Below are 22,945 nucleotides of genomic sequence, written 5' to 3' on the forward strand. Positions count from 1 at the left end.
CCCCAGGTTTGGCAATTTTAAACTAATTTTTGTTTTTTGGCTCTACACCTTTATGTCCATTTAAAAATACATTTTAGTGAGGATTTTACTGAAGCACGCTGATAAAGGCACAAAAACTGTAAACTTTCAGTTTCCCAGGACTCTCAAGCCGTGGAAGTCACTAAACTTTTCAAGCCATTTTCTCCCTAACTTTACCTCTGAAACCACGAGACCCTACCTCGTTCAATCACAAATATCTCCACTTCTGTTCAAGATAGATTCGTTTGGGTTTTTTCATCAATAGATAAACAAATAAACAAGCTTCACAATGATACCAATAACTCTAAATGCCCCAAAGTTAACGAGCGCCTGATTCCAAGACGTCGTAACACATATGTGAGGCAGCGTGGTGGAATCAGGCTCTCGTCAAAATAATCAAAGTGAAAAAACTTGCATTTTTCCGCATGTTTGTGAATTTTTATCAAATTTTTGTTTTTTTGGCTCAACACCTTTCATGCCTATTAAAGAATTCATTTCAGCGTGGATTTTTCTGAAAAGTATTGATTAAAGGCACAAAAATGTATATTTTCAGTTACCACGGACTCTTAAGCTAAGGAAAAAAACAAATCTTTGGCGGCCAATTTCTCACTAATTTTACCTCTGAAAACAGGTGACCCCCACCTCCTTCTTTCGAAAATATCTCGACTTGTATTTAAGATAAATGGATATTTTTTTCATCCAAATAAAGACAAGTGAATCAGCTTTAAGATGATACCAATAACTCTAAATGCCCCAAAGTTGACGAGCGCCTGATTCCACAACGTCGAAACACATATACTAAAATGAAGAAAAATGAACGAATTGAATAATATGAAAACGTGAATAAAACTGAAATAAATAGTACAGAAAAAACATATGCACAGCTGAAGTGAGACACGAAACTTAAATGATAACATGCATATCAAAGATATATTGTGGATTGATACACTTGCAGTATTCTCAATGATTGGTCGTGGACTGGCATGGAATGAGTTTTTAAAAAAAACAACAAGAAAAAAAAAAAGAAAAAAAAAAAGGCGAGCAAACTGAAATCGATAACAAGGGCATATATTTTTTGTTAATGCTTGCTAAAACCCTGACAAATAATTTAGTTATAGTAAGTGTCTCACGGCATTTGCAAAACAATAAAGTTAGATAAGTGCCGAAGATTAGAGGTGTTACCACAGAGAAACAAACACAAAAAAGAAGGAGGGGAGATAAGGATGATAGGTGTTTGATAGGAAAGAAGGAGCAAACCACACCAGAGCACCCACCAACCACATACTGACAATTACTTTGATTTGACCCACAAACGCAAAACCTGCTTACAAATTATGTTTAACATCACAGCTGAGGGTGAAGATGCAGCATACCACTGCCAGACCAACAACAATAATAATAATAATAATTGCATTTATATAGCGCATATCCATGCTCAAGAGCTTGCTCTATGCACTTTACAACTATTATTACCCCAGCAGACCCTCTGAGAACACTCAGAAACATTCTCAGCTTCCGCGGAAGCATACAGTGCAAGCTGAGGATTTCACGCGCTCAAACACTATCAAACTGACAAGATCTTTCACTGTCTATAGCTGGGTGCCCATTTCCACCTGGGTGAAGTGAGGAAAATTTGTGCAAAGTGCCTTTCCCAAGGACACAACGTCGGGTCCCTGACGGGATTCAAACCCATGACCTTACGGTTGCGAGTCCGAGAGCCTAACTACTAGGCCACCGACACCACAATCTCAGCCTCCACTTCCACATCAACACTTGTGCAGACAAGTTCACACCAAAAGCAACCAACAATGTAGCTCCAGTTAACTTATGTGTGTGTGTGTGTGTGTGTGAGTGAGTGTGTACGTGTGTGTGTACGTGTATATGTGTGTGCCTGTGTGTGTGCGCGTGTGTGCGCGCGCGCGTGTGTGTGTGCCTGTGTGCGTGCCTGTGTGTGTGTGTGTGTATGTGTGTGTGCCTGTGTGCGTGCCTGTGTGTGTGTACGTGTGTTGGTGTGTGTGTACGTGTGTATTTGAGTGTGTGTGTGAGTGTGTGTGTGTACGTGTGTGTGTGTACATGTGTGTGCCTGTGTGTCAGCGTGTGTGTGTGTGCCTGTGTGTCCGCGTGTGTGTGTGTGTACATGTGTGTGCCTGTGTGTGTGCGCGCGCGTGTGTATAAAATGTGTGCCTGTGTGCATGCCTGTGTGTGTGTACATGTTTGTGTGTTTGTGTGTGTGTGTGTGTGTCTATGATCACACAAGCTTGTACACTTATAGCTTGCTGTTATCGATCCAGGTACGCCTATAGAAAAATGATAAAACATGAGCGCTACAGAAAACCGTACCTCAACCAAGCTAGATACAGACCAACCTGCTCCAAAATCTGCCTGTCCAAAACAATCATCTGTACAATTCCCCCGCTCAACCCAACCCACCAACCCCTTTTTCCTTAGATTACATTTTAACGAAATTGTCAAAGACATCTTCCTGCCCCTACTGTCCGTCATCTGTCCGCAATAATCTTCTGTACAAATGATCACATACTATTTTCTCCCCATTTATTATTTTTTATATTATAATGACACTATCCAGGATGTCCTATCTAGGACAACCACTTTTCTTTTTGACAATTGGTGACTGTCTTGGACAATTTCAACTGTATATGACTAATCAACCATTACTACTTAAATAACAGTGATAATAAATAGCATTTGTATAGCACATATCCCCACCCAACAGCAAGCCCCACCCACTTCACAATCTATATTATTACCCCAGCAGACCCAAAAACACTCAGAAACATTCTCGGCTTTCCGGGAAGCATACAGCGCAAGCAGCTGATTAAGCGCTCAAACATAAACAAACTGACAAGATCTTTTGCTGTCAGTAGCCGGCAATCAGGTACCCATTCCCACATGGCCGAAGTGAGGAAAACTCCAGTAAAGTGCCTTTCCCAAGGACACAACATTGGGCCCCTGACAGGGTTCGAATCCACAACCTTTTCGTTGTGGGCCCAAAAGTGTAACCACTAGACCACCAACGTCACACTTGAAACCAGCAAGCATCCAAGCAGCATCATAATTTGATTCGACCATCGCATAATTTTCCTAAACTTCCAAAGCAATGACACAAGCACTTTACTACGCTGAGTGACCATTACAATATCCTAAAGTGTCTTGTCTAAAACTTATTTGTGGTGATGTTGAAGTAAGTAGAAACTCAGAACACTAGAAATGTGCTTCAAACTAAACTTTTGAAACTTTGGTGATTCAGAACTGAAAATTGCAAAGACACTTTTCTAAGAATTCAGTTTAAAATTGATTCCAATCTACGGCAAATTAATATCATGACCAAGAATTGTCAACAACAACAAAAAGAACGGGGGGGACAGGAGAGTGAGGATTTTTATTTTAGGCAACAAATTGGTGAGGGATAAAAAAGGTAACACAAAATAGGTTCTGGGACAAACGAATAGAGCCACTGTAGGTTATATCATAGCCCCCATTTCTACCACACACACTTCATTGCTTTTTTTTTTTTAAATCGAGGAATTGGTTGTCTTTCGCTCTGCATTAGGCCAAGCTAACAAGGACTTAGTGACTTAGCGAGCAAACAACGACAATTGAAATAAATGCACATCCAGCGCGAGATCTGCCCGGCGAGGTTACAAGTCATTACACTCCTCAACCGTTTCAGCCAATCCAACGATGACCCAAGCTAGGAAAACTCAGAATCTTAACTCATTAAAGATGTGCATTCTGGTCACTGGACAACGCTTGAAGATGCGCAGTTATGGAGCGCTTTAAAAAAGAAGCACAACTTCGTTATTCATACCGATTTTTCAATTCTGTTTTAAAATGGAATAAATAAAAAAAAAAACAGGCATAAAATGAAATGAGTAAATTTGTGTTTTTAACTTGAGTATGGTGGTTGAAATTGTAACCCAACATTGCCTTTGGTCTGCTGCTGATTGGCGTATGTGTCCACTACATCCTCAAAGCGTAACCCCCCCCCCCCCCCCAATAGTTTGAGAAAAAGAGTAGGAATTGTCTAGACTCCATTTATATAATGGCCTCAGTTCATTTAGATGAATGTAATTTGTAAAGACTTAACTATTGTAAAACTGTCAAAACAGCTGTGGCAAGCCAACATATAAGAACAATAACGGCACGATGGCTGGGTCAAAGTCAACAAAAATGACAAACCTTTCACATGACAAACTGAAAGCCTGCAAGTCCGGCCAAAGTTGTAAACTACTAACGAAGACAATGATTACCACAAAGAACCTCTAGCACTAGTGGCCTTCATACAATCTTTTCTTTACGATGTGCATTTCAAAACGATCTATCCCGCAAATATAGTTGATACTGAGCGACTCATATGTTTGTATGGAAAGGATTTGCTTCACCACACAGACATGAGATTTTATTTTCAATATCTGTCTGTGATATATTGGAATAAAAAGCTTACTAAGCTTTCACTACAAGCACCAGCAAATCCACAAGACACAAGAACTTTTAACCCGCCATTGTTTTCCAGCATCTCCACTGAACTAAAGGCATGAACTAATAAAAATATCACAAAGGCCCTTATCTTGATACCATTGCTTATTTATTAACATAGAGAGTCATTCCTGGTTTTGAGTGGAAAAAATCAATACGTCAAAAGTCTTCAGAGTGAAACTCAGAGTCTAACAAGAAACCCTTTGACAATTTACTGATGCACAGATCTTCAGTTCTTTCATCAAAAGACCATCATCAATAATTCGGTTAGGTTGTTTTTAAAAAAAAAATACAGCTTGATTTGTTCAAACAAATAAAACATGAGAATTGTTATGAAATACAAAAAGGTCAACAGTTAAAGCAAGAAAAGATTCACAAAGTGAGAAAGGAAAGAACATCTTTCTGCACAGATTAAAAACAAAGAGTCTTTCTCAAGTCCACTATGTACTGAAAGCAATAGCAACACAGGAGCAACATTAAAAGATTTCACTGAGCCCATTTATATCGGACTAAAACAAACAACGTTATGTTTATATATATATATATGTGCGTCTGAGAATACAAATATCTATATATATATCAGGTGTAAATGTATTAGGCAATTTATGATACCAAGTACACATCCAAATAAGAAGATGTCACAGTGCAGGAGTATGACCTGATTCTCTTTTCATAAAAACGGATACAAAAAGTAGAGATTCTAACCAATGCCAGTTTATTATCTTGTTGTTGTTAAGTTTTTGGGTAGCTTTGTGTATATAGAGTACAAATTTTCTTCAATCGGGTATGGTTTATGAAAAAAATTGTAAAAAGGGTTTCGTGAGTAATGGTGAGACTTTTTTAACAAACATATTTCTGAATACTTCGGGTTTATTAAGAAAAGACTAGCACACACACACACACTACAAAAACAAAAAAGCAAAAATATGCCTCACATTTGTCTTTTCCGGCTGGAGGAGAGTCAAAATGAACAAAAAACAAAATCAGATGAAAAACTAAAAACCTTGATCTGTCTGTTTCAACCATATTGATATCACTGAGGACAGAAAAATCTATTTAACCAACTCAGTGCTAGAAATTACCTCCTATGAGAGAGGACAAGAATCTTAACACCTTCATGCCTTCATCAACAGAACATAACCATATCAAAGACATAGAGAAGAAATGATGATAAGCGTAGAATGAAAAACTTCCCATGTAGCATTAAGCTTACACTCCTTGCCTTGCCAACTAAACTGGCCTTAATTGTCATTAAGACAGAAAAACAAAAAAGAACTTTCATCTCATGAACTTTCGACCTCCCATAATGTACGAAACAAGAGCTCTTAAAAGCGATTACTTTAGACTACGTCACCTGTACCAGCTGGTCAGTGTCACTTGAGAACTCACCGAGCACAACTTCTAGAACTTAATCTGGGATACATTCCAAAATGATCTTACACTATCAGAACCAAAGAGAGGACACTTAATTGCCATACAATTTTTATCTAAAAAGAAAAAAAAAAAAGGAAAAAGTTTGGACCAATCAGAAATCTGAAAATAATTGTGGACAAGTTGAACCTCTCCTTATTCGTCACAGAGACAACAAAACTTACGGTTGCTTTCTGAGAGACGGCCTGGCCCAGTCCCCCGCTGTAGGTATCTCCCTGCTGAGTGGCGTAGTTTGTTCCACTGCGGAGGAGACCAAACATATATACATCAGGCACGGGTAAACTACGACCTGCAGGCCAAATCCGATCTGCGAGCAGTTTCAGTATGGCCCTTGAGGAGTGCCAGTAATATATATCATTGATGAATGTGGTTCTCAGTGAGTTGATAATTAACAAAAATGTAACAGTCCATCTTGAAAAATGAAATCAATAGCTTCCAGCCCAGCTGGGAACAATAAATCTAATATTTTGTCTCATGAACTGCCCTCGAGAGACATATGTTACAGTATCAGTTTTAGTCTCCTGTTATATTGTGTGAACACCTCCATTAAGCTACTTTTGGCATTTTAGCCATCACCGACATAGTCACTTCTGGCTCTCAGCCCACAAAAAGTGAGCATCATCTTGTGCTATCAATTGTTTGCGGTCAATGCAGCACAGGATATAGTTCTGCCTAACACTTATTCAGGTCAAATGATTTCTTTCCCTGTGTCAAATACGTCCCCATTTCCTACACAGTGACCCATACAGACGGAGATTTTGACACTGACCAAAATGGCTGTGATTTGTGATTTAATGTAGCTGAGTTACGCATGCCGCGAGCAACCCTTCTTATGACATACATCCAGGGAGGATTTTTGCCAATTTCAAATACTCTTTTAACCTCAAATGACCGTTTGCAGTTGTGAGCGCCCTAAAACCTCTTCTAAAACACAACAAAAAAACCTTGTCCATTAAAATATGAAATATCCCCTAAAACTCTCTACTCCTATACACTAGTTTTCTTCTTCTTCATCTCGATCGCATTGCACTTGAAGACCAGTATTTATCATAGACTGGGCCATCCTGCTTTGTTTCTCTGTTGGCCTGTACAGGTTCTCCCGTGTACAGACCTGCCACTCTATGAAACCTCAAAATCAGGATCTCAGGGAGAAAAAATCGGGATTTGGTGAAAAAAATCGGGATCAACAGCAAATCACCAAGGTGATTGTCAAAGCTGACTCAAATTTTTTCCAGGAGTGTCCATAAATTCCTTGGCCAATATGCCCTCTGTGTGTCTTTGTTTGTTTGCGTGTGTGTGTGTGTGTGTGTGCGCGCGTAATCATTATATTTTGTAAATCCTGAAGCATCGCGTCAAGCACTCCTAGTCCAAGTGTCTATACCCCCCCCCCTACCAATAAGTCCCGAAATATATGAACTTGAGTTGACCCCGTCAACGGACGGTCCCTGACACGCAGAACTCACACGGCGATGACAGGTCACGTGACGCGAATGCGCGATTTTAACAATTTTACTAACGGGTCCGACTAACTACGCGTTCACACGAAACACTCGGATGAGCAACGGTCGTTCTACTTCTAGAATAACGACGGCGGCCGACCGACCAAATGTACCAACAAATCTCTTATGCCTCATGTATTCAGACAAAAGCAACGACAACGGCCGTATGTTAGTCTTGTCAGCGCAGTTACATGTTAGTTGTGTAAGGGTTAGAAAGACTGTCACTCGTCTGAGTGTTTGAAGTGAACGCGCAGTTACCAGACCTCGGACAAGGCTTGTTTTGAAAGTAACAGCGGAACTACGAACATTATCGATTATTAAATGTCCCAAATTGTAACAGTTACCAGGCTATCATCGGAGAATTCTGAACGCGGGTAAAGATCACACACAACTTGGGGCGAGTCAACTACTAAATGCGGCATCGATATTTCGGGAAATAGTGCTCCGAGTTCCTACTGACAAAAAGTGCAACGGGTACTTCCTGCGATAAAGGAGAAGGCAGAGTTAGTTTTTAGAAAAATCCGACACAACAGCAGACTGGGACAAAAAATCGGGATACACGTGATCGAAATCGGGATGCTTGAGATTTAGGGAAAAGAATCGAGATGTCCCAGGATGAGTGACAGGTCTGCGTGTACAACCTAGTGATACCGTACATCATTACATCTCTGACCACTGGTACTTACACAAGGGCTTGTTTGCTTTGATCGAACGACTGCCTGGACTGAGCAAACATGTCAAAGTCATCGTCATTTCTGGATGGCTGGGGCGGGGCAGCGTTGGAAGGGGTTGTGTTGTTCAGTGCTGTGACGACAAATGAGAAAACAAAAACAGAAATTGAGTAATACTACACCAGCTCAGTCATTGGTCCAGACAGCTCAGTCATTGGTCCAGACAGCTCAGTCATTGGTCCAGACAGCTCAGTCATTGGTCCAGACGAAAATAAACATATCACCACATAGGTGGTCATATAGTCTTAAAAAAGATAAAAATATTTAACTAAGCAAGGAAATAAGGATTAAGGTTATTTGTGGCTTGTGCTATTGTCAAAGAGACCAATTCTGCTATATTTTTAGTTTTCAGTTGGTTATTTTGCCACATTTTTTAAAAGTCCCCCCCCCCCCCTTCCTTTCAATCACAGTCAATTGTCTCTGTAAGACATGACTACAACCCCACAGTGACCCTGATTCGTTGTGGGCACTCAGACTGGCAGTTCAAAATGGGAGGCTATGCTTTACTTTTTCTATGAACCATCTACCAAGTATGACGAGAATAAGTCCATTCACGATCTTACCGAGGCCCGCGAGTTGCGTTGTTGGAGGGGCAGGAGCTGGATCTTCACTCAGGTCTATCAAGTTCCCAACTTTAGGGTTGCTTGCAGCTGACAACTGAAACATCAAAACAAAAACTTTAGTTCTGACTGTTTGTTTAAGTAAAGAGAAGCAATAATTTTTATTTTTTTTATAGTAGAGGGTTTTACGGCGCTCGCAACAGCATAAGGTCATACGAGCGCCAGAAGCAATAATAATAATAAAGTCCACAGAAAAAAGTAAAACAAATAGAAATAAATAAGGGAAAGAAAAGAATTAGACCCTACCACTGGAGTCCAAATCAAGAACAACACAATAACAAAATTCTCTCATGAACAGAAATGTCAGGCAGCATGGTGGAATCAGGCTCTCGTCAATTTTTGGGCATGTAGAGTTATTTGTATCATCTTAAAGTTTGTTCACTGGTCTTCATTTGGATGAAAAAAATCTCAACTTATCTTGAATACAAGTCGAGATATTTGTGAATGAAGGAGGTGGGGGTCACCTGTTTGCAGAGGTAAAATAAGTGAGAAAATGGCTGCCAAAGATCAGTTATTTCCTTAACTTAAGAGTCCGTGGTAACTGAAAATTTACATTTTTTGTGTCTTTATTCAACGTTTTAAAGAAAAATTCACACAGAAATGAGTTCTTTAATGGGCAGGAAAAGTTTTGAGCCAAAAAATAAAAATTTGATAAAAATTCACAAACCAGCGGAAAAATGCAAGTTTCTTCACTTTGATTATTTTGACGAGAGCCTGATTCCACCACGCTGCCTCACATATGGTAAAATTTCCAGGAAAACAAAAGCGACAAAGAGTTTTTGTCCTGACGGATACACAGAAAGAGGTCTTAACCACAAATCTTTAGCCAGGTCACCTCTTTCTATTTTCAGTCCAAGAGTTTACAAGACAACTAAATAGATTTTATGCCATGGGCTTCTTGTAACTCAACGCTCAGAGAAAGTGTGAATAAAATAGCAGAGCGTCACTACTGCATCCTAAAACATTGAACATCTTTTGATTCAATTGACCAGTGAGTATTGTGCTATAAATTGCAATTCCAATTTGTTGGCCAAAAAGAGATCGATTGACGTGATTCAAATTCAGTAAAATCCTCAACAGACTAGAGATTCAAATTCAGTAAAATCCTCAACAGTCTAGAAATTCAACTGACAAACAGAGCAAAGACTTTAAAGGTCAGTCGGACAGAATCAGCAAACGCTGGAGCAAGTGACAAGAACCTATATCTTTGACCAGGTGTTCAGATGCATTTGGCAAAAAAATTTGAAGTTTGTTTTAATTGCGGTTTCTCAATCCAAGGTGCTGCATGTGCCAGAGAAATATTTCCTTGAAAATAAAATTCTAAATGCTGGAAAAAAGCAAGAAAAGAGAGATAAAGTATGAATATTTGTTTTTTTACTAAGAGTTTTACAGTACTTGCAACACGATACGGTCAAATAAGTGCTGAAGATTAGAGGTGTTACAAGGGAGCAACAAACACAAATAAGAAGGAGGTGAGATAAAGACGATAGATGTTTGATAGGAAGGAAGGAGCAAACCACACCAAAGCACCCGCCAACCACCCACCGATGTACTCGCCCAAAAAATTTGTTAACGAGCAGTTTCTTAATCTGTGGTATCGGTTGCATGTGCTAGAGAAATATTTTGATTAGTTTAGGTCTAGTAGAGGTTTTACGGCACTCGCAACAGTATAAGGTCATATGAGCGCCAGAAGATTAGAGGTGTTACAAGAGAGTAACAAACATAAAAAAGAAGAAGGGGAGATAAGGACGATAGATGTTTGATAGGAAAGAAGAAGCAGACCACACCAGAGCACCCACCAACCACCCGCAAAATATTTTGAAAACAACAAGATACACAATGTATGTTTAACAGTTAAAAGAATTAAACAATTTTCCTCTCTCCTGAAAAAACGTGTTTTCTCGGCTTACAAAAAAAAGAAAAGCATGCCGACAATATATAGAAATCAAAACGATTTTTCCACCAGTCCATCTCATCCTCACCTGGTCATAGGAAGGAGGTAACGAATCTTGCGTCCCGTTGTCTACCTCAGGTGCGCTTCCCTGACCGGACTGACCCGTCCGGTAGCGCTCAAAGCGTTCATAGCGAAGGAACACATTGTTCAGGTCATCATTTATACGTAGGAGATCATCTGTTGAAGGATCAAACAAATGGAACCACTGTTTTCATTTTTCATTTTAGTAAAAGTATTACGGCACCTGCAACACAATAAGGTCATATAGGTGCCGAAGATTAGAGGTGCTACAAGCGATTAACAAACACAAAAAAAAGAGGAGAGACCAGGACGCCGTAAAACCCTATACTAAATTAAGACGATAGATGTTTGATAAGTAAGAAGGAGCAAACCACACCACAGCACCCGTCAACCACCCACATGGAATCATTGTTTTATGGCAAAGACGTTAAATTCAAAGTTTATTAAGTTTATTCTCAACACTTTATGTTGCAAGTCAACTTTGTTATACAGTGGAGTCCGCTCACACTAAAATCTTCATGAACAACAAATTTTCTTTGGTTGAGCGAGTTTTCATTCAGATACGTTGCTCAAACAAAAGAAAAAAAAAAGGAGTTTTCTTTCCGTTTACAACAGCAGTATGGTAGAGAGTAGAGTCCGTTTAAACCAAATATTTTTATTTTTAAAAACTTTTTTTTACTCTACTAAATAAAAAAATAAAAAATAAAATAAAAATATTTGGTTTAAACAGACTCTACTCTCTACCATACTTGTACAAGAGATGAAAATGAGAAAACCCTGTAAGACAAACATTGAATTAGTTCTTGTAAGAGTTTTACGGCACTTGCAACACAATGAGGTCATATAAGTGCCCAAGATTAGAGGAGTTACAAGAGAGTAACAAACACAAAAAAGAAGGAGGGGAGATAAGGACGATAGATTTTTTATATTATAACAGAAGGAGCAAACCACACCAGAGCACCCGCCAACCACCCACAAACATTGAATACATAGCACACAACTAGTATGAATTTCCCAAAAGTTGGCGTAGAAAAACTAAAAAGTGACCGTACTTGTTACTTCCTCTGTGGCAATTTCATTCAACAGTTCCACAATCCGAGACTGCATTTGCCGGCAGGTTCTGTTCAGCTCCTGAAGTACAGCAAGAGACAAGAAAGGCAAATGTAAAAACTGAGCTCACTTTTTACATACACAAACAAACACAGGCAACAACATACCACTTACAAATCATCACACACTTATAGTTATTTCTCAAATGAGCATCCAAACTGACCAATAAAAGACAACTTGTACCAATTTTCTTCAAAAGGCTTATATTAACTAAAATTTACTAAAAACAAAAGTCCCAATACATAAAAAGGCTTTGGAAACTTGTTAAGTTAAAAAAAATTAACCGGATACAAATTAAACTGGAACCAAATGAAAGAGCAAAAACCAAATTAAGAAAAGGAATAATGAATTTTATATTCAAAAAACTGTCCCATTCTACTCTCTCTCTTCTCTCTTGCCCTTTTTAACTCCCAGTGGAGCACAGGCCATCAACAGCATTACTCCAGCGAAGCCTGTCCTGAGCATCCTTTTCTTTCTGTTTCCATGTATGTCTACTCTATGACCTATAATAACAGTTTGTCTGTCATGAACCAATGGTCATTCAAGGAGGAAGAGAAGTTGTACAACTATCGTGAGAAGAAAAATGATATTTACAACAACAAATGTCTTATTCAACGAAAAATGACGGTATCATCATCATCAGTTGCTAGATCTGCAACAAACAGTGGTGATCATGGTTCTCTATTCATTCCTTTGCTCGAATGGTCTCAAAACAGCTTCATTCCTTGACCTTTCTCTGTCAACCATCAGTTTAGGCTCTCCAAGTAAGCTGTTTTGAGTTGTTAACCCTGCCTCGTTTGCCATTTTGCCTTCAATTTTGTCAGTCAGAGCTACATGTTCAAGGCCTTTATACCTTTTTAATCCCCTATACAACATCAATGACCTCTACGACAACCAGTGACCCTGGCCACAACCCACCTGCAGCAGCTCCAGGTCCGAGGGGTCCACGTTGTTGGGGCTGAGCTCGGTGAGCATCTCGCTCATCACCCGGATGTTTCCCTGCACCACATCCAGCTCTCTCCGCAGCTTCGACGTCTGGTCGGACGACAGCGGCCCGCTCCCGCCTCCCTCAGACTCCGGGGGACGATAGCCGGCCTGTGGGTAGACGGCCGGGGGGTAGCCTCCGGGAGGGAAGGCGGCTGGGGCGAAGCCTGCTGGTTGCTGATACACACAGAAGAGGTGGTGGACTATTATCTTTATTCCATCAGTCTCAACATTGTTTTTTTCTTTTTTTTTCGTAGATGGACTTTTTTTTTTAGGAGACGGTTTTACAGCGTTCGCAACTGCATAAGGCCATATGAGCGCCAGAAGATTAGAGGTGTTACAAGAGAGTAACAAACATAAAAAATAAGAAGGGGAGATAAGGACGATAGATGTTTGATAGGAAAGGAGGCCAAATCACACCAGATCACCCGCCAACCACCCACTGAAATTGTCTGAGACAGCCACCCATTGTCGAGGAGACAAGAAGTCCTCTCAGACAGGTGGATGTCTTGTACAGTGTTATTACATTTTTTTTTTAAAACCGCAAAGGGGGTTGGGGGGGGGGGAGGGGGAAGTAGTCCTTCGTGCAGGTTATCTTGGACCGGTAGCAGTTACAGCTGGTATCACTGCGTTTGGTTAAAAAATATTTCACAGCAGGTCTGACAGACAACGATCCCACCTTGCCATGAACAGATAAAGGGCAACGGAAAAACTGAGAAAAAGAAGATAACAGCCTTTAACCAGACCGCCCATATATTTAGTCAGTTAGTTAGTTAGTAGTATAGGGCTTTACCGCGCTCGCAATTGCGCAAGGTCATATGAGCGCGCGAAACACAAGTTGGTCTTGTTCACAACAGTTCGCTGTACGGCTGGCTCGGGTCAATAGTTAAATCTTAAAATGTTTAAAAATCAGTGTAAATATACATATATTTTCAATCTAAAACAATTTTTCCAGTTAACATAAAAAAATTTAAATAGTACAATTTTACTTTACAATTTGCCATAAAGGCCAATGGCCTTCATAAAATTCAAAATTTTGCTGGGACCAACGACGGAAAAAATGTCTTGCAATTTCTTGCATTTATAATATTTCCTTCGGATCTCTTCAAAGTCCAGACATTCGATTAAGATGTGTCTAATGGTAAAATCTGTGTCGCATCCGACACAGAACAGCTTCTCATCTCCTTGTAGGAGGTAGTTGTGGGTCAGGGCCGTGTGTCCGACCGCCCATATATGACCACTCACATTTCTAAGCTGAGGGTAATTTACAACAACAATCTAATTAAAGTAGTAAGAAATGAATGCAAGTCTTCTATTTAAAACAAATGTTGAGTAAACCTGGGTGGGAAAAGAATTCCATAAATAAGGAGCCGATGCTTCTAGGGGACAATGTTGTTTAATTCAATTTAGTAAGAAGAGTCTCAAAGCATTTGCAACACAAATTGGTCATATCAATACAGAAGATTAGAGGTGTAACTTGAGAGTAACATACAAAGAAATGAAGGAGGGCAGATAAGGATGACAGATGTTTGATAGGAAAGAAAGAGCAAACCCCATTAGAGCACCTGCCAATCACCCACAGAGAATGTTGGTTGAAAATCTGCAGAACTTAAAACGGTAGCTATGCAAGCAGAATAAACCTTGCCATGGCATTTATGCAAAGAAAAATGAAATCATAACAGAGGAGGTGTCATGCATAGCTGAATATTCCCCCAACGGGAGAAAATGTTCAACCAACCTTCATGAAATCATGTGTTAGGCGGCATAAAAAATCAAAGTGAAACAAGCAAGTTTTTCAATAAATTTCGGTAGAACGCTTTTTTAAAATGGCTACGCTGACAAAAAAAAAACTCTTCCGGAGGAAGGGGTGATTGTTTTCTTCGTTTAATTTGACTTTAGAATGAAAGGCGAGAGGTCATTAAAATAGAAAAAAACCCTAAAACTCCACACTGAACAAACACGAACTGCTGATGAACAGCAGTCGATCTGCGCACGCAAGGAGGTGCTATTCCTATTCTTCTTCTGGAAAAACGAAAGAGAGCTTCAAAACAGACTGCAGAGCCATCTGAAGAAAAGAGCGAACTTCCGGCGGACACTTTTTTGGCTGAGTGGCCCATCTTGTTATGTACTATCTTTGGCGGCATACAAGTTAAAAACCAAAGAGAAAGACAATTTTCTCACATAAGAGCAAGCGAAAATGATACTAAAGTTTTGCTCTAAACGCTAAAACGATGATGGATTTCTAGTTGAGATGCAGACTTTCAGGTAATATGATACTTAAATTTACTTTTCAAAAACAACATCAAGATAATGCACATTGTATGAATACATGTTAACCCTCTACTGCACAGCTTTTGTCCCACAAATGTGTTCACTGTCTATCAAAAGCAAAATGTTTTAGCCGTGCAACAAATCAGGATTTTACAGGTGCTAAACAGTCAACGGCAAGATAAGACAGATTGGAAATCGAATCTACTTAATGTATGAAATTAATTACAGTAGATTCATGGTCTTCGTAGAACGGCTGCATATAAAAGCATCAAAATATTCACTTCACACGATGACCACTCCCAACGACTTGCATGCATAAAAGAAAAGGATTATTAGCTCAACCTACTGAACGGTACCAAACCACTCACACCTCTCTCAGTTGAAAACAGAGAGAGCAATAAACAACAACATCAGCAACGACATCATCATATGGAAGCAAGTCGAGCTAGAGGACAGGGGATAACAGCACAGCATACGGCAGGAGAACTTCCAGACACACAGAATCACTCACACTGGAAGACAGCTCCATGAGAACGCAGAGAGTACAAAAGTTTCACGTTTACTGAGTAGCGAGAAGAAAATAGAACACCCACTGTGATATTTCTTTTTCAGTTGATACAAAGCAAAAGTAGACATTTCCAGCTGGTGCGAGAACAAAAAGCACACTGGCAGACATAAGAAACAGCTGTGTCTCTTCCATTAACCAGCCTTAAGAACATAGTTACACTTATTTACAAAGAGACAACATTCCCTGAAGACAAACAATTTCAGCCACATGACTTTCAGCTCAAGTCAGAGGACGTTAAGTACAGATACTGACACTTTCACAAGTCCAACTCACACATCAATGCACAACATTAGCACATTCAGGCAGAAAAAAACATAAAAAAGAAAACAATATCCAACACATATCAGGACAAACCTCATCATCTGACTCATTCACAAGCTCAGCATACTTTTTCTGAATGAAAATATATGAAAACGGTGTAAGGCAAAGGGTGCTTCAGTTCTTCAGTCTATAAATTCAGAGACACAAACTGCAAATAAAATCCCCAGGTCACATTCAACTGAACTTCATACGTAATGAATCAGGTACTTTTATAGATGATTAGTAAGCATTCTGACTTAGCTGGGCAGCACTGCACTTCTTTTTCAGGTGTCACTTTCATTAAAATCTTCTCCCAGTGAGAAACATGGCCAATATCGAGTCTACTCAACCATAACTGCAACTCAACTCAAATAATCCAGTTCTTAGGTAGATCTTAATAAACCCTTCTATGGGTTCACTCTCGTCAACTAAATCACTCTAGCTCTTTCAAACGAGATGTTTTACCATCCCATTTATCACATGAGTAATAGTCTTGACAAAAGACTTCGAGTAGCATGCTGCACCTGACGTCCATATTTCAAAACCAACCAGTGACGAAAACAAGTTACAGGCCGAACCAGACCCCCCAAAAACTGTTAAATAAAAAGCTTTTTATAAACATCCATCACAAAACCATACGAATCTTCTTCTGTCAGTCCAACAATTTTTCCTTCTATTTCAGCGTGCTGGGAAGAGACTTCATTCAACTCAACCACACAAACCCACACAGAAGAGGGACAAAACCTTCGGGCACAGATCACGACATCCACTCACCCCTCGACTGCTTCCACCTCTCTCCATTGGTGGCTGCTCGCGCTCGGGAACACTCTAAAAAATGTGACAGAAAAAACAACAAATTTGACATAAAATACGACTTTTATACATTTGTTTTAGAAAAGAGAAGAAAATGGGCACAGTAATGATAATAATAAATAATAATAATAATAAAAATAATAATAACTAATACAGCGTTCCATACCAGGCAAAAGCAAGACTGTCAAACAAACATAAAGAAAAGGCAGGAGAGAAGAGAAGTAAACCATATACCAGCGGCATTCTCCAGCAACCCAGAACTTGTACACTAAATGGCTCAAAAGTGTCAGTACATCTTGGTTTAGTTTTAGTACAGGTTTTACCACGCTCGCAACTGCAGAAGGTCATAGGAGCGCTAGAAGATTAGAGGTGTTACAAGAGAGTAACAAACATAAAAAAGAGCAAGCGGAGATAAGGACGATAGATGTTTGATAGGAAAGAAGAAGAAGCAAACCACACCAGAGCACCTGCCCACCACCCATTCAGTAAATCAGTAGTGTACATGTACAAATGTTTAGAATCTTCTCCCTCATTTTGTATTTGACTAGTGAGTGATTATCAAAAACTGACTTCAAACTAGGACAAATATACCCATAATGATATGCTGAGAAGATTTAAAGACAATAATCATCATGAACAACCGATTCATATAAAAGAATGGTGGTTTATATGTAGTCACCTCAGAATTGTGAGGCAGCGTGGTGGAATCAGGCTCTCGTCAATTTTGGCCATGTAGAGTTATTGATATCATCTTAAAGCTTGTTCACTTGTTTTTATTTGAATTTAAAAAATATCCATTTATCTTGAATACAAGTCGAAATATGTGCGAATGAAGGAGGTTGGGTTACCTGTTTTCAGAGCTAAAATTAGAGAGAAAATGGCCATCAAAGATTAGTTATTTCCTGAGCTTAAGAGTTCGGGGTAACAGAAAATTTACATTTTTTGTGCCTTTAATCACCTTTTTTCAGCAAAATCCACACTGAAATTAGTTCTTTAATGGGCATGAAAGGTATTGAGCCAAAAAACAAAAATTTGATAAAAATTCACAAACCTGCGGAAAAATGCAAGTTTCTTCACTTTGATTATTTTGACGAGAGCCTGATTCCACCATGCTGCCTCACATATGTAGTCACCTCAGAATTATTAAAAAAGTGTATTTCACTACAGAGTGCACTTTGGACAAAATAATTCTGAGACAATGACATTTCTAATCTAATAAGTCTTTAAAAAGTAGGCTTACCCTTGCTGGTGTGTGAATTGGTGCAAGATTATCCAAGTCAGTCATGGGAAACTCAATTCCTTTTTGTTTGAGTTCTTGATAGACTTTCTCTATCTCCTTCAGCTCAGGATTACCTCGGAATGCATCTGCCCATGTCTAGAAGACAAAAAAGGAGAATTTACCAAAAACACAAAAAATGGTAATAAACTATTTGAGACAGAGACAATTTTATTTACGCTTAATATAATAGAGAAGATGACATGTCTTAGTTATTATACCTTAGTGATTTGCTGTCGGAAAAAAGGTTACAATTGGTACAAATGATAACAATATAGAAAATTAAAGTACACGAACTTGAGATGACAAAATTTATCTTTCACTTGTATAATAAATCATATTGTCACAGGATACAATACTCTCCCCTTCCTCAAAACAATGTACATGGCCATCAATAAAAAATTTAAAAATGCATTAACGCATACATATACACAATAAAATTTGAGTCAATTTGTCACTTTACTTTATGAAATCTAAAAATGTCAAGCAGCGTGAAAAATGCAAAATACCAGAGCTATTAATTTCTACAAAGCTCTTGCAGTGGTCAAACCACATTTTATAAAGTTGAATCAGTTTGAAAGAGATGTGACAATTGTACAAAGAAAAGACACTCTGGACCATCAACACTGCCACACAAAAAAGTTATAATTCCAGCTAAAATCAGTCTTGGGTAGCCCTCTTCTTGAGTTTTTACACAATTTAGAAACTGATCAATTAGAAATTATATTACAGACAAGATTGCTCAAACATAAACGCTTGAACAAGTGGGTAGCCATCTTTAACATATTACATGGTTACAACTGCACAACATATTTAACATAAATACATATCTCTTATTGTGCTGCAAACGCTGTAAAACTCTTACTAAAACTAAACTAAATATATTTCTTAAACTCACTGTTATTAGATAATCTACTTTACCTAACTCAGACAATCTCAAAATGACCTTTTTCTCCTTTCATTAACAAACAGGGAAATCAATTTAAATTTAAAATACTAACACATTCAAAAGGAAAAAATCACAATCCACAAAAGCCACAAGAGCTGTGTGTATCTCAATTAACAACCCTCATATATGACTACTATAAATAATTATCTCTAAGAACACCCAAAACACACCTAGATCTATGCAACAGCTTGGCAAACAAAATCAAAGAACATGCATTCTTGTAACATAACTCAAAAAGCCAAGACTCATCCAGAAATTCTAGTTAAAATGTTTTTCTCAAAATAAGGCTCAATAGCCCATTTACACCAACGTTTTGTAATATCGAGATTCAAAAGAACTTTTCCATGGTCTTTTTAACTGAGTCGTAGAGAACAAAATATAATCCCCATACCTGTATCATGCTCAACACCTTTTCTTGAACAACTTGTGGTGGGTCGTTCTTTGGTCCAATAATTTTGATGAGGTCATGCAAGAAATCTTTATTGACCACTTGAATATGGAAACGACGGCCACAATTTTTCACACATGACTCAATACACTGAGGACAAAAAGTCATAATATGAAAAACTATGAGTGGACATAGGCACAACGAAAATTGGAACAGGAAAACAGTATAAATAACTGTAGGTACATGCACGTAATTGCTTACACTGACATTTACACAGATGCTGAGACATAAATTTAGTCTTGTTGGATCTAAAAATAAAATTTCCTGTTATCTTTGCAATTACGGTGCATCACGCGGGCCTACTTAAGTTACAAACTCAACGTTTGGGTCATTACAATTACTTCAACAGAAAAGTTGTCAACGATTATCCTGTCACAAAAAAGTTATTAATCTACATTCAGAAAAATCAATCATCTCGGTTTCATTGAGGTTGAAACAGTACATGCATTGATAGAATAGAATTGTACTCACAGTTAAACAATACATCACAGCTGTGTAGTTCTTTCCCACATTTTGAGAAATCTTTTTACGGAAAGCACGTATTGCATCTTTGGGCCTGTAAATTTCAAATATCATGTTGTCAGTTGTAAACAATGAAGACAATACATAACTATTCATATAATTTAACAATAAACAATACTAATTAAAACTGGACAGTTATACTAGGAGAGACAGGACATTCCATACACACATAATCAATAAATTTATCAATTTCTCTTATTTTTTCCATAAATCGATACTATCCAAACAGAGTGAAGACGCTAAAAATTCTTCCATTTAAAAAGCTGCTCTCTTTAAATGTGAGGCATGGTGGTGAAATCAGGCGCTCGTCAAAATAATGAAATCGAAGAAATCAATATTTGTCTGCCCTTAAGGCAATTTCTATTAACTTGTTTTTCATTAACACCTTATATGTCAATTTGAAAACACAACTTCTGCACAATTTTACTGAAAAACGTACAAAAAATGTAAATTTGCAGTCTCCAAAGACACTCAAGCTTTGAAAGTAACCAAACTTTAGCAGCCATTTTCTCGCTAATTTTACGTCTGACCCCAGACACCCATAACCCAAGCCCAAAAATTGATTAGTCCCTGATTCCACCATGTCCCGACATAAGTTTTGTCACTGGTAGTGAAAAAAGCCACATTATGTAACAATAAGTAGCACTGTGGTAGGAAGAAGTATATTAAGGCCAACTAGTCCTGAGAAGGGGTACTATACAAAAAAGCAAACAAAAAGTATGGAATTTCTTTTCAAACATTTCACCTGTGACAAATGATTTTCTTTTAAATCTAAGAACTAAAACTTAAATTTACAAGGCAACCTTTCTGTCATTCACAAAAGTCAGTTTCAATAAATTTACTTTTAACAAAAAAAGTAACAGATTTTTCTCATTCAGAAACTGTTGTGCTAAGGTTTTACAGATTTTTCTCATTCAATTCAGAAACTGTTGTGCTAAGGTTTTACAGATTTTTCTCATTCAATTCAGAAACTGTTGTGCTAAGGTTTTACAGATTTTTCTCATTCAATTCAGAAACTGTTGTGCTAAGGTTTTACAGATTTTTCTCATTCAATTCAGAAACTGTTGTGCTAAGGTTTTACAGATTTTTCTCATTCAATTCAGAAACTGTTGTGCTAAGAGCTTTTACAGATTTTTCTCATTCAATTCAGAAACTGTTGTGCTAAGGTTTTACAGATTTTTCTCATTCAATTCAGAAACTGTTGTGCTAAGGTTTTACAGATATTTCTCATTCAATTCAGAAACTGTTGTGCTAAGGTTTTACAGATTTTTCTCATTCAATTCAGAAACTGTTGTGCTAAGGTTTTACAGATTTTTCTCATTCAATTCAGAAACTGTTGTGCTAAGGTTTTACAGATTTTTCTCATTCACAAACTGTTGTGCCAAGAGTTAACAAGTTCACCACCATTACCCTTTTGGAACTAAAAGGTCTTATAAAATGTCACTCACAACTATAAACAAGGCAATACTTTGAGTTTAATCACAAGAGATGGAAACACGAGCTGTGGACAAAATAACTTTACTTGGGCTAGTGAAAACAAATCAAAATATATTCCTAGTCCAGGCCTCCATACATACCCTTCATCCGTTTCATTAATCAAATCACAGACTTCCATATACAAAGCCCAATTTTCTGTTGCTTGTGTGCCATCTGCAGCTTGCTCTGGAAAGTAGTTTAAAAGAAATTTATTGTAACTGGTGTACCAGGTCAGTGAACGGACAGGCAGGCCTAGTGAGTGAGTGAGAGTGAGACAAAACTGAAATGAAAAGATACCTGTGGCTATGCGTACGGCACTCCCGTACGCATAGCCTCATAGCTATGCGTACGGCCCTCCCTCCCGTACGCATAGAGAGCCTCATGGCTATGCGTACAGCCCTCATGCTTCCGTCCTTCCTTGCGTACGGCCCTTAGATTTTGATACAAGTATAATATATGTATGCTCACGGCCTTGATAATCGCTAAGCTGGGCCGGGTCACTTTATCAATCGATATCTTGACCAAGACAAAGATCGTGTATGACAGGATAGTTCACTCCTCTATAATTGAGCCAATTTAAAAAAATGTCCTCAATATTCGGTGTTCTCTTCGAAAAAGTGCGGACTTTGCGATCAGTTACCCTACTTGTGTGAAAATATATAATAAAAGTGAAATTAACGAACTGTGCTTTTTTTATTCTTCTTCTGGCGAAACGAAAGAGAGCTTCAAACCAAAGACTGCTTCGCCATCTGAACCAATGTGCAGACTTCCGCGGACACCTTTTTGGCTGAGTGAACTATTTTGCCATGTGATCTTTGGCCAAGAGAAGCTCTACGAGGTCAAGATAACTTGCAAAGCCATTGGTCACTATTTATAACTTTGACCTTTAATTTACTTTTCCCTATAAGGAATGCTAAATTTTCCATTGAAAAAAGGGCAGCGTCTGCTATGCCCTTTATAGCTGCGCGCTTCCCAATTGAAGTAGGTCATCCCTATATATAGGGCCAGCACGCTTCCCAGGTAACCCGGCTCACGCCCTTTATAAAGGGTCTGTGCGCTTCCAGGGTTTAAATTTGTCCACTTGTTGTGGTGTAGTGTCCTGTTTGATCGTTTGCATGTGCCGTCTACAAAGCCTAGTTTATTATGTGAAGTGGAGGGCCGTACACTTAGCCACGATGCTATGCATACGGGAGGGCCGTACGCATAGCCACTTCGTTAAAAGATTGTGATTATAATTTGATGACTGACTCTCAACATCAAACATGACAGAGGAGTACAAGAGCAGAGGGTCATTTTTGCACAAAACTGTCTCAGACAGACTGTGAAATGACATTTGACAATTAGAAGAGAGACAGGTTGACGATTTGTTTAATCTATATTTTTAAAAATCAATTCTTGTGTGCTGTGCCAGTAGTGAGTGCATGATTGTTTGTTTGTGTGTGTGTGTGGGGGGGGGG

General features: G+C 38.5%; 1 protein-coding gene across 6 annotated transcripts in view; it reads right to left on the bottom strand.

Annotated features, from left to right (window-relative positions):
• LOC101846012 (TOM1-like protein 2) overlaps positions 1-22,945 on the bottom strand; it is a 40,249-nt gene that overhangs the window by 16,522 nt on the left and 782 nt on the right. For 4 of the 6 annotated variants that reach the window (XM_005102996.2, XM_013085186.2, XM_013085185.2 and 1 more), the window contains exons 2-14: positions 21,590-21,674; positions 19,962-20,046; positions 19,434-19,580; positions 18,058-18,192; positions 16,779-16,832; positions 16,059-16,097; positions 12,800-13,042; positions 11,824-11,902; positions 10,779-10,927; positions 8,740-8,833; positions 8,132-8,249; positions 6,111-6,186; positions 5,451-5,465 (exon numbers count right to left, since the gene is read on the bottom strand). In XM_005102996.2, the coding sequence (XP_005103053.1) occupies positions 5,451-5,465; positions 6,111-6,186; positions 8,132-8,249; positions 8,740-8,833; positions 10,779-10,927; positions 11,824-11,902; positions 12,800-13,042; positions 16,059-16,097; positions 16,779-16,832; positions 18,058-18,192; positions 19,434-19,580; positions 19,962-20,046; positions 21,590-21,674 (1,319 nt within the window). The remainder of the gene's footprint in view (positions 1-5,450; positions 5,466-6,110; positions 6,187-8,131; positions 8,250-8,739; positions 8,834-10,778; positions 10,928-11,823; positions 11,903-12,799; positions 13,043-16,058; positions 16,098-16,778; positions 16,833-18,057; positions 18,193-19,433; positions 19,581-19,961; positions 20,047-21,589; positions 21,675-22,945) is intronic. The other 2 variants (XM_013085187.2, XM_005102995.2) reach the window with 2 other exon arrangements.

This window comes from Aplysia californica, unplaced genomic scaffold, assembly GCF_000002075.1.
Source record: "Aplysia californica isolate F4 #8 unplaced genomic scaffold, AplCal3.0 scaffold00353, whole genome shotgun sequence".
In the NCBI taxonomy this organism is placed as follows: Eukaryota; Metazoa; Mollusca; class Gastropoda; order Aplysiida; family Aplysiidae; genus Aplysia; species Aplysia californica.